General features: G+C 40.3%; 1 protein-coding gene across 2 annotated transcripts in view; it reads left to right on the top strand.

Moving 5' to 3' along the window:
• KCNIP4 (Kv channel interacting protein 4) overlaps positions 1 to 13,189 on the top strand; it is a 239,841-nt gene that overhangs the window by 128,436 nt on the left and 98,216 nt on the right. For both annotated transcript variants that reach the window (XM_012660758.1, XM_012660760.1), the window contains exon 2: positions 921 to 1,045. In XM_012660758.1, coding sequence (XP_012516212.1) covers positions 921 to 1,045 — 125 coding nt within the window. The remainder of the gene's footprint in view (positions 1 to 920; positions 1,046 to 13,189) is intronic.

Below are 13,189 nucleotides of genomic sequence, written 5' to 3'. Positions count from 1 at the left end.
TACTCATTTCACAAATACAGCCATTCCAAGTATTTGTTTCATCACTATTACTGGCTTTTTGTAAACTCCTTGATGGTAGTAATTAGGACATATCAAGATGAAGGATGGGTTAAGCAAAATACACAAAGTTAAACTGGATTTTTTGTAGCAGACCCTCTCAAATCTATGTATTAATATTTCAATATTTTGTTCCAAAACTACATTAAAATTTAAGCATTTCTCAAACATATAATTCTTTTTGCATAAAGTGTCCTTGAGAAATTGCTATTTAAATATAATTCACAAAGCATAGCACAATATTTTAAAGCTTACCTATAGCTATGGGCTCTATTGCCTACAAAATGGGGCCTAAACAGAAGATCCTGTAGGCCTCCCATCCATCCAGTACGCACCTATGAGGCCAGGTTTATGCCCATCAAAGTGTCTGCTGGTTCTTTTACCCATGTTCACACCTGATCTGAGCATTTTATTTGTAGCCCCAGGCAAAATACCTTGATTTCAATGGAATCCTTGGACAGTATAGCAGAGTTCTGTCTGGTGGTTGCATGCTACATAGGGTGATACCAATTGTTATTAAACAACAATTCCATTTTTATAACTAGTATTTAGTATATACACACAGATTTGAGATTGGATTGTTGGTGATTTTTTTACATGTTTCAAACTGCACTGTAAAAATGCTAGAATTGCAATGTTCATACTGATGACTAGAATGTGCAAAAAAATATCATGTAGAAGTATCTTAGCTTAAAACTGTTAAATTTGGGAAATGTAAAGACCATCATTGGCAGTGTGAGGATTCTTCCTCTGTGGATAAATCATGTGCATCTAGCAAAGGTTTTTTCCATTTTTCTGTGTTGCTGTGTGTAGCATTTGTGAGCAGTGACCCGCCTTAAGACTCTTTCTGGTTTGCTCCACAGACAGCGTGGAAGATGAGCTGGAGATGGCCACCGTCAGGCATCGGCCTGAGGCCCTGGAGCTTCTGGAAGCCCAGAGCAAATTCACCAAGAAAGAGCTTCAGATTCTCTACAGAGGATTTAAGAATGTAAGAACTTTCTTTTTGACTTTGCCTTCACACTGTTCTCAAAGGAGCATTGAGAAGTGAGAGGGGAAGAGGGAAGATGTACCATTCTGTGAGAGTCCCATCATCTGTGCATTTCATACTGCTCCTCCCTAGAAATGAATACAGTCGATGTCCATTTGGGCTTTGATTCACTTTGGCACACTAATGCTGGTATAACATAGTCACTGGCAAGGATGGGTAATGGAAAAGGTTTACTCAATTCAATTCTTAGTTGGGATTTTTTTCTTATTTAGCTATAATGACATCATTTCAATAAGCTCCAATTGTTTCTTTATTTTTTAACTATAGTCTGGTGCTTGACTTGAGTCTTGAACATAGACGGGGACCCAGGAAGGAACCTATTGCTTGCATTGGAGAAAAATTACTACCAGTTTTGTAGTCTGTAAAGGACCATGCTGCCAATGACTCTAAACCATAAGTGTCCATAGCTCAGCTCTGTGTCTCGTTCTCTGTGATCCAAGTATGCACACGGCCCTCTCTCCTTGGAGAATCATCTTCAAAAGTAATGAGAGTCCATGCATACCAAAGGGTGAGGGTGAGAGAGAGTGAGTGGATTCAGGCAGTCTGTGAGGCACACTCTCGTACTGAATATGGTTTGTATTTAGTAAAATAAGCTAGATGCTGCAGGTTATTCAAAAGCCAGATAAGATAGACTTCCGTCTTCAAGGAGCTCACAGTCTAAATACAGAGAGAAGACTTGCACTCATGAATCTATTTAAAAACAATTCATCCTTAAAGGTGACAAATGTTTGTCTATCAACTGGCATACATGCCCTAGCATATATTTTGTTCTCATAGATATGGAAAGCAAAGTAGCTATAGGTGCCCCTGGAGATCCAAATTAAATTACTTTGATCTCTTCCCAAACACACCCACTAAGAGTCCTAATTCCATGGCATGTAGAAGTCTATAGTGTCTAAAGATTTCTGCTAAATCCGGCCTCTTCAGATCTGACTACCTCAACTGCTGCCTTTGTCCAACCTCATGCAGACCAGAGAAGAAACTCTACCTCTTCTTTGGAATCCACAACAAAAAATTTACTCAGAGAATTTGTAACTCCAGTTGACTCTGCAGAATATATTTATAGGATTTCATCATACATATTGCACGCAAGCTCCTGCCATCTCTGTGACTGAATGGGGTCTGTCTTTCTCCCATTTTTCTCTTCACCCCACTCCTTGCTCTGGGCTTTCTAAATTTTTCTCCCCCCATTATGCAGAGTACCTTCCTTTCTTCTCCAAAGCATAGTCTTTTGCAAACGTATAGGCCTTTGTGGTGGTGAGGGAGGTTCTGACAAAGATGGGTGCTCAACACATGCACAGGCCTCTGATTAAAAGGAATCTTGATGGGTAATCCATCAAGAAAATACACAGATATAAACATGCATACAGAGAAAAGAACTTTGACAACTAGCTTAGAAAATTATTAGTTATGCCCATTCTACAGTGGTTCCAGGCTTCAGAGAGAGTGAGCTCTTACAATGAAAACAGCTGCACTGACCCCTGGCAGTAGAAAACCACCAGGCAGCAAGGATTGTAAGGAAAGAAATGTAGGAGACCAGGTCTTGGCCAAAAAGTCAGTGCTAAGAGGAGGTTAATCACAAAATAAAACTTCAAATGTGTTCACATGAACATCTAAATTTCTTTGCTGTAATTCAGAGATCCATTAATAAGCAAACATTTTTTTCTTGTTAACATTGGATCATGCATCAAATACAAAATGGTGTCACATACAGGAGAACTTAATCCAACCTCCCAGCATCTCTGTGTTCCTCGACTGCTGCTATGTTATTATTCCACTGTAGGGTCTCTCCATTTGGGGTTGGGCTGCCTTTCATCCCATTTGTTGCAAATTGGAATCATGATTACTACCATCATTAACCTTTGGAGTGAGCATCTCTGCAGTGTGTCTTATATAAGTGGTACTTCACAATTAATTGCCAGGCTCCCAAGTCTACATTCATTGCTTTCTTTTGTTTTTTTCTTCTCCTTTGCCTACACATCCTCTCTTCTTTCATTTCTACCCTTTCCCTCTTTTCCCAACCTCTTTTCTTCTCTTTTTCCTATCCTTATTACCTCACCTCTTATTTATTCACTCCTCCTTTCTCTCCTTTCTTTACCTCTTTTGTCTTTTCCCCTTGTCAATGCTTGTCTCCTTTCTTTCAGCTCTTCCCCTTCCTCCTCTCTTCGTATATTTTTCTCTTCTCTTCCTTATTGCTTTCTGTTTATCTCCTGCCTCACCCAGCCCCATGAGATAAATTTCCATCAGGTCTGAATGTGCCCAAAGCCTATTTTATATACTTCTTTAATAGAAAGGACTTCACAGTTTGCTCAGAAAATATTAATCGACATCTCTGATAAATCAAACAAGAGTGGCCTTTTAATTTTGATTTCCCCCTAGTCAAATGTACAACTTCAATAAATGTGCCCGGAAGCATAGCAAGAGAGATACTAAAGCAGGTCAGCAGCACAGCACGCGTGTTTTCAGGATGGCAGCAATCCGCCCCAGCTTCCATCAGAGAAAGCAAACCAACTGCCCTTGGTTTCCTGAACACCAATTATCTCAAAGCCCTTAAGATCAAAAAGCATTTCCCTGGAAACAGTTGGGATATTCATTTTTAATGAAACCTTTTAAAACTCTCCACATTTTGATTAAAAGGATAAACCAGTCATCAACATCTTAAAATAGTCACACTTGTATGAAAGTGCTTCAACATGGCCAGGCACCCCTGCAAGTGAAGAATACCAGCACACTACCAGTATTTTCCCATGTGATATCCCTTAGAGCATTCCATCTCTTTTCTTTCTTTCTTTTTTATTTCAAAGTATTATGGGGGTACCAGTGTTTTTGGTTACATGGTCCGTCACCCAGATGGTGTTCATTGTACCCGGTAGAGAATATGAGAAAGGGAAGATAGTGAGAGAAAATCTCCCCCCCTCACCCTGTCTCACTGAGTCACCCACACATTTTTATTTCTCTTGCCATATGCTGGGCTGAGTCTCCCAAAGTGGGCAGCTGATAGAGATGGAGAAGAATACAGTGCACTGTTTCTCCACCACTAGTGATCCTCAGAGTCACCTGAAGGGCTTGTTAAGATGCAGATTGCTGAGCCCTCTCCTGAAAGATTATGACTCAGTAGTATGGGACTGAGTCACAGAATTTGCATGTCTTTCAAGTTCCCAGATGATGCTGACACTGCTGGTCTGGGGACCACACTTTGAGAATTGCTAGTATAGTGCACGCATCATACACATCATGCGCTGTGGTGTCACTTGGGTCATATCTTGTTGGGGAAGCTTATTCTGACTCAGATCTGTGTCTCTTTGTCTATAAACTGGGATCATGATGACTACATTGCATTCTTTTAGACATAAATATGATAAACCTGAAGTCCAACAAAAAAGGAGTTGTTCCTGTATGGCCCCAAATGGTCAACTTTGGTTGTGTGTTCCATTAAAGTGGGGCAGTCACGGTTGGCCTACATACCTCCAAGGCAGTGTTTCGGATATTGGACTATATAATTATATATTAGAAAAGATGCAGAAAGATATAAAGTATTATCTATGGATCAGCAGTCTCAAACTTAAATGCATGTTGGAATCAACTGGGGAGCTTTAAAAGTTAAAAATAGTGGGTACTATGCTTGGCGATTCCGATGTAATTGCTCTGGAAAAAAAGCTTAAGCATTAGGACTTATAAAGCTCTTCAGGTAATTTTAATGTGCAGCCAAGATTGAGAAACATTGAAGTACATGTATAAGGTCTGTAAGATGCTTCTACCACAAAAAGAATCTACCTAATTGTAAAGAGTCCTCTAATGTCAAACACCGATGACTAGACTGGCTACATTGGAACCTCATGAGGTCCCTGGTGGGTGGAGTGTGTGTGTGTGTGTGTGTGTGTGTGTGTGTGTGTGTGTCTAGGGTTTGTGGGTATAACAGGTCTCACCTCTGATCATTTCGATTCAGGTAAGTCTGGGGTGATGCTCAGGAATCCTTTAAAATAATTCCCAACTCCGTAATTCTTAAGAAATTTCATGTTATAACAGACAGTGAACAGAAAGCCACATTTGAGAACCACTGACCTAGAAGGTCATACAAGTGTCTGTATACATGGTTCATAATCTTGCTTTGCTGCTGTCTTTCAAAATCAAGTATAACTTCAGTTCAATTTTAAGCGGTTGTAAATGGTTTACTGGGGCATTAAGTTTTAATATATGGTGATGCCTCTCTGGCATTTCCTTTCATTAATTAATAATTTACAGCCTATTCTTCCCATTTTTAAGGTACAGGATGAGAGATAGGTAGTTGCAAGTAGTTAGACCTCTAGGCTTCAGACACCTGGCTCCTTCCTCTTTCAAATCTTTCCCTATTTCTTTTTTTTTTTTCACTGCTTTGAATTATAATAAGTCAATAGATCTATTAGAATCAGATATATCTGTAAGGCATCACTTTAATACTTGTTAATGTCCTTTTTACCTAAAAATGTTGTTACTACCCTCCGTACCTAAAAAATAAAGATATTTGTATTAGTTTTCAATTGCCTTGTAACAATTTGCCACATACTTAGTGGCTTAAAAAAATCCATTCATTATTTCACAGTTTCAAGGGTCAGGGGTGCAGAAACAACTTAGCTGGGACCTGGGATTGGAGTCTCACAAGGCCACAACCAAGGTATTGGTTGGGCTGCATTTCTTTCTGGATCCCAGGGTCCTCTTCTAAGCTCGCATGGTTGTTGGCAAGGAATTCAATTCCTTGTGATTGAACAAGTGAGATCCCCCCTGCTGACTGCCAACCTGGGGCCACTCAGCTCCGAGAAGCTGCCTGTGGTTCCTTTCCGTGCGGGCCTCTTGCAGGCTCTCCCATCATATAGCAGCTCCCTTTTCCAAAGCCAGCAAGGGAGATGTTTTCTAGTCTGCTAAGGCACGGTCTTACAGAACACAGCATCCTCATGGGCGTGACATCTCATCCCATCACCTTTGCATACCTCAGCACTCAAGGTGAGATGTAAAAAGGTCTGACTCATTGAGGGTCACCCCAGTGTGTGCCCATCGCAGTGGGTTTGTGTGGAACAAAGCTGCCGAGTTTGTTCTGGAGTCACAGCTCAAGCACAGTGCATCGCACCCTCAGTTTTTGGCCTGTAATCCACACATCTCCTTGGGGATTTCACCAAGAACAACACCAAACTCTTCCCTGATTTCTACAAGGGTCTCTATGTGGCCAAAGAAACCAGCAGGAGGCCAGAGTTCTTTAATGGGGCTTTTCCACCCTACTCAAAGTGTTTGGGAACTTCTGCACTAAGACCTTTAAAGTTGATGAAGGGAACCGAGGATGAAATTATAGAGATCTACGTTTTTGACAAAGTACATTTACATAAAAAGCACGAAATCTCACTTATGGTGGGGAGGAAGACAGGGGGAGTTTAGCACACACATGGGAAAGAGTGGGATATAGTGGTTAGGACAGGGAAATACGCTGCTAATGGCATAAGGCAATTGCTCTTTTGTCATGAGCCCTCAGAGTTATTCTTGGGGAAGTCTTTCATAAGACTGTGTCGACCTTCAATAAGTCACTTCATCCTTGCCAGCTTCTGTCTCCCTGTCAGCAAATTAGGGATTAAGATGTTCCCTTCCAATCATGAAGAGGGGTGGGTAATAACTGGTTTTGTTCAGCTCTTGAAAGACTCAGATAAAAGAGCTTCCGTAAGTGCAAAGTATTACTCATGTACTTTAGAATTAAGGTATAAGAGTGGAGTTAAAAGTTATTTCCTTTGCTCTAGCAGAGTTTTCTGTTGGACTTCCAACAAGCAGGGCTTTCTGAGGAGAAGATTGTCTATAAGGGTAAGCAGTTAGGTTAACACGACCCCACTTCTGACTTCCAAGGACTGGTACAGCACAAGTGCTCTTTTGGCTGAAACCTTACAACTACCATTTCCTACCTTGAGCAGGTGATTTACCTTCTCTGGACACGAAATTATCCTTTGAAGATATGTGATATTGATATCCAGGTAGAAAAGAAGATAAATGAGGAATGGTTTACATGATATCTTTGATGTAAGAGTGTTAATAGATATTAGAGCCCTTCAGTCCTTTCCTGTCACCCTTTTAAGTACAAAAGTAACTAAAATTCATAATGAAGACTCAGCGATGCCATCTTAAGCATTAGTTTATGTTAAGTATATATTTGGATGTTTCTTGGTTTATTTGTGTCTTTTTTATTTTACACTAATAAAATGTCATGCTACACATTTAAAATCATACAGAGGGATACATTGAATATTGAAGTATCCTAGCTAAACCTCTATACCCACCTTGCTAGAGGTAACCATTGTTAGTTTTCTTCTTTATTCTCACAGGTATATTTTATGTACACACGTATGTGTGTGTGTAGGGATTCTTTTGACATAAAGAGGTTGATAACACACGTATCCTACAAATTATTTTTACTCACCCATTAGCAATTGGTTATGAACATTTAATTTGATTTTTAAACAACTACTACATCCACGTTGGCCGAGAGTTAGTCCCCTGTTGTTGGACACTTTGAACCTGACCTGAGGGATGGTCCAGTGGGTTGGCACACCAACCACTCAGCCTCCCTTGCTTGCTAGGGTTCCCTGTGTGGAAGGTGGCATTGCTACATTGCCCTGCTGCTCAACCCTTGTTCTCAAGAGGAACTTTCCTTTGAAGGGCAGTAGTAACTCTTCTTCACATCATTACCCACTACCCCTGTGTCCCCCAAGAAAACTAAAGAAAAAAAAGGGAAATAAAAATGAACCAAGGACCCTTGTATCTGCTCAATCTATGAGCTTCCTAAACACTGTGTCCCAAGCCTGATTCATCTTGGCATTTTCCACACCTAATTCTAGGCATCCGGCCCATTGTATTGCTCAGTACCTGATTTTGGAATGAAAGGATTAGGCCCCAATCACAGATAAAAGTCATCCTGCATCATCCACATAATGCCTAACTCTTAAAATAGCTTTTACTTTCATTAAGTGAAATTCATATGCAGTATTTGTAACTCATCATCTTTGCCTCCTAAACCTGTCTTTTTTTAGTAAATGTTACCTTCATTTATGCAGTCACCTAGAAACCCAGTTGTCTTTGTGGACTCCTTCCTCAGAACCCCCTGCATCTAATTAATCTCCAAGCTTGGCCAATCCTCCAGTCTTTGTATCTCTCTCATCTGCCTCTGCCTCTCACATGCTGCTGTCATCTCTCACCTGCATGACCGCAATGGCCCAGGCTTCTCACCTCCAGTTTCGTCTTCCTCTGAACCATTCTCCTTAGTGCACCCGATCAGGTCTTTCTAAAGAACTAACAGGACCTAATCAGTTTCTACTTAAAACCAACTAATGACTTTCCATTGCCATTAAAAGAGAGACTCAATAACCTTACACACTTATCCAACAAATATTTGTTGAGCACCTGCTATAGGTCAGACCCTGAGTCAGGTGCTCTCTGTAGTGCAGTGACCCAACTAGCCCTTGACCAACTAGCCCTCGACCAGCCAGCCCTTGCTTACTTTTCCAGCCTCACTTCTCACTATTCCCTGTTGACTCTGCTCCAGCCATGAGGAACCGCCTGCAGCTGCTGCTCATCCCTCCGAGGGGTCTTGGCCTGTACTTTTCCTCCTGCAGGAAATGCTGTTCTCTATAACTCCCTCCTCCTTCGTCAGGCAAACTTCTACACCTTCTCCACACGTAGGCTTAGATTTTTTTTAAACACTTTTTTTCATCATTTATTCTCCGAGTGCTGAGTAGTCCCCACCACTGTACTAGGTATTTAGGATACATTGATTAGAAAAAAAGATGGGTAACTTCTCTTGGAGGTTATACTTCAGTGGGGGTGGGGAGTTCATGAAAAAAGAGATAATAAACAAAGAAATAATTAATTAAGGAAACATCTGGTGATGATAGAAGGATGATGACATTTGTTACAGAGAAGCAGAGCAGAGAGCTTCTTTAGATGGGGTTGTTGGACAAGGGAAGGTGGCATTGCATTGTACCTAGAATGTCGATAAGGACACAGCCATTTGAAGGAAGGGAAAGGACATTCTAGGAAGACAGAACAGCCAGAAACCCTGAGGCAGGAGTGAGGCAAACTGGACAGGGACCTGGAACATAGTTTTTATTTTGTTCTAAGAGTGCTGAGAAGCTACTGGTTTTTAAAAGCTCAGATACAATATATAGCATGGTTTTTTTAAAGATAACTAGGGAGCACATAGGAGGGTGCTCCCCAAATGACATAAGATGACTTAGAATGCTATTGTAAGTAAAATGGAGTGTAGAAGGCCAAAGTAAAATAAGGAGATTCTCTAAATAGCTGGTTCGAGAGAGTCAGGAAGGAAATGTAGCTTAGACCAGGGTGGTAGCAGTAGAGGAGAGAAAGGATGGGCTAGGATAGATGGAGAAGGTTGAGCTGAGTGGATATCTTGATGGTGAAAGGGTGAGGGAAACTGAGGAACCAAAACTATCTCACAAGCTTTTGGGTTGAAAGACTTATGTATGGAAATGCTTTCTCTGACATCTCAGAGTAACTTTGGAGACCTTCCTATGTGCTCCCCAGTGTGGTACTTATTTGGGGTTACCTCTTTGCTTGTTGATTCTTCCCCTATTCCTTAAGCTCCCTGAGGGCAGGGGCTGCACCTTCTTTTCCACACTATCCTCAGCCCTTTAGACTATGTCTTATATATAACAAGACAATAAATATTGCAATAAATATTTACAAATGAATAATAACCCCCCAAAAAAGGTCAAAGGCCAACCCAATAAAATTTTTTATCTTCTCTCACTTTCTTCTTTTTCATTCCCTTCACATCTACCTAGTAAAATCAAAGAGCTGCTAATTCTCTCCTTGAAAAATAATCTAATTATAGGAGTAGTGAAAGAGCATGACTCTTTTAGTAAAAGAACTACACACAATAGTTTAACATCTTTTATTGGATTTACCAAGTACTACTCAAATATTTTAAGAGCAGTCTCAACTGGTAACAAGGAAACTTTCTTGGTTCTATTGCAAGAGTTTTCATTGGTAGATTATCCATGTCCCATATTGCTTATCAAATATTATTCCACCAAATGTGTAATGGGATCTCTGTGGCTTAAGAATCCCCTTCACCTTTGCAGCATATTTCACAGATTGGAAGAAAGAGATTGGGGTGGTGGGATCCAGCACGTCCCCATATGTATTAGCTCACTGCTGCAACACACAGCTCCAATAATTTATTGACTTAAAACAACAAAGATTTGTCTATCTTTTGTCTCCTAATCCCATATGGGTCAGTTGGGAATAGAATGGGGGCCCTTTTTGCCCTTTTATTGAGGACACTCCTTCCATTCCTTGTTTCCATTCTTGCCTATGGTGTCCTCATCCTCTACTGGGTCATCTGCATTAGGCCTCAGTTGAGAGAAGAGAGAGAACAAGGAAGACTTTTGGGGGCATTTGATTGACCTGTCCTGGAGTGACAAACATTTCACTGGTCACAACTCAGTCATATGGCCTCGCCTGATTTCAAGGGAGGCTGAGAAATACAGTATTCCTATGTACTCAGGTAGAACATAAAATCTATTTCCTTCAATTGAGAGAATGGCATGGAGAAAAGATATGTTGAAGGTTCCCAAGATTATTCCCAGGATTGATGATTTGCAAAGAAGTCTTACAGGACTCAGTATATAGTCATACTCATGGTTATGATTTATTACCAAAAAAAAAAAAAAAAGGATGCAAAGCAAAAATCTGCAAAGGGAAAAGGCACATGAAGCAATGATTAGAGGAAACCTGAGACAAGCTTTCAAGAGTCCTTGCTTAGTGGACACACACAGGATATGCTTAATTCCCCTGGCATTGCATCACTATGCTAACACTTGTGAAATGCTATCTAGCAAGGAAGCCAATTGGACATCTAGTGCCTAGTATGTACCCAAATTCCAGACCCCAAGAAGCAAAGAATCTGTTCCACATAAACCATATTGTTGGCACAGTTTGGTCACAGTGAGCCATTCAATTCAGAGAATGGTGGACATTCATCCAAAATTCAAGTTCCCAATTGTTAGCTCTGGGTCGGCTTCACAAGTAGGTTTTTATAAGGACAGCAGTCTCAGGCTGGCCATCTTAACTCTTTTCTGCACAAAAGTGGACATATTTTCTAAAATTATTTATAATGTAATTAGATTTCAGTTCTGGCTACCCTTGGGCAAGATACTTCACCTCCCTGGGCTTCATTTATGTCATCTGCAAAATTGGAGAAACAGCATCTCACAGGTGCTTTGCAAAGATAATGTAAATCACAGAGAACAGAACCTGTCTCATGATAACATTCACAATGTAGCTGTTATTATTATTATACTATTATCATCATTAGCACCATTGTTATCATAGTACTATACTGAATTGTGTTACTCACTAGAAGTTCTATCTTAAAGTTCCTTTGCCAAAGTTTTCACAAACTTTGATTCACATTTTATATAACAAAGCCCCCCTCCAAAAAAAGTTAGAAAATACAGATTAGTTCTTAGCCTTATTAAGAGCAACCCAAGGACAAATTTGGAAATGGTGCCCTTTATTATGATTGTTTTTATTCTGTCCCTTGAATTCCTTGAGGAACTAACATAATAAACCTCAGAATGATCCCCTCACAGGGATTTTGTGAAAATCAAAAGATATAATTTGTGATGCTTTAAAGATGTAACACAACATAGAAATGCAGGTAATTTTGTAAAACCACTCATGTAAAGGCAACCCTTAAATAAAGTACAAAGTCATTAGAAGCATTTCTGAAGATTCTTTATCCATTCATCTACAGCCATCCTGTGATTAAGATCAAATTTTAGTCTTCTCTCAAGTCACAGTTGGTTTGGTCCAGGTTGACAGGGCAGTTCTCTCCATCAGGACATCATTCAGGGACCCAGCTTCCTTCCAACTATCCCTTGACTGGAGGACTTTTCCCTTCTGTACTGTGTAAACTGGGTTCCCATCACGTTCAAGTCTTGAGGGGAGGTGAAATAGTCACAGTCCATGGGCAAGTGACTTGTCTTCATTTCGAGATAACACAAAGACTATATACATCACTTTTATTCACAATGGCTCAAACTTAGTCACATGGACCCCCCAGCTCCGATAAAAGGTAGGAAATGTGCTCTCTGGCTGAACAGCAGTGTATGAATTAAAAAGCAAAAACTAAGAGCAGAAGAACGGGATCCATTTGTACTCGCCATCAAATTGGTACTAACTGATCAACACTTGGGTGATCACATGACAGAAATACTCTCTAGGGATTAGGGGGATGGAGGGGCAAATCTACAACTAAAGGACATGGGGAGCACTAAAGGGAGGGAAGGGCATGCCTCTAACCCGCATTTAGGTGAGGCAACGACATAAAGTGTAACTATAATGTTTGTACCCTCACAATACCCTGGAATAAAAAAAAAAAAAAAAAAGCAAAAACTAGATTTGGGGGAACAACTAGCCAATCTGATGAAGTCAATACAACCTCCTTCTACTGATTTTTTCTGGTTCATGTTCCTGAATATTTTCTAAGATTCAGCTAATCCTCCTAAGTCATTTTTTTAGTCTGAAAGCAATGTGTCAACTGATACTTCAAACTCAAATATCACTTGAAGGATCAGCATTAAAAATAATAAGTCTCTGCCTTATGAATGCTTTGAGGTTTCCTACTTCCCTTACCACCGTAGCTCAGAATTGAATACATAACAAATTCAAAAGAAGCTTTATGCAAGAAGTCTTGCTAATACAATTTGTTATACATAGAACTTGGTCTTCCCATCACTGACCCCACGCACAGTGTAGTAGTAAGACCGTTGTGTGGATCAACTTTGATAGCATGGTTCCCTCTCATTCTTTTTGGAAGAACTAATTGATTCACAAAAATGTATCACTGGGAGCCCAATAAATATATATATATTTTTAATTCAGTAACATGTTTCCTAAAGAACCTGCTGTGAAACTTTGGATGTTTTGTAGCTAAAACTAAAAGCAAATCTGGGCTGGGCGCTGTGGCTCACACCTGTAATCCTAGCACTCTGGGAGGCCGAGGCGGGTGGATTGTTTGAGCTCAGGAGTTCGAAACCAGCCTGAGCAAGAGGA

Source organism: Propithecus coquereli, unplaced genomic scaffold, assembly GCF_000956105.1.
Source record: "Propithecus coquereli isolate 6110/MARCELLA unplaced genomic scaffold, Pcoq_1.0 Scaffold677, whole genome shotgun sequence".
In the NCBI taxonomy this organism is placed as follows: Eukaryota; Metazoa; Chordata; class Mammalia; order Primates; family Indriidae; genus Propithecus; species Propithecus coquereli.
This window is presented reverse-complemented; position numbering and strand designations above follow the sequence as displayed.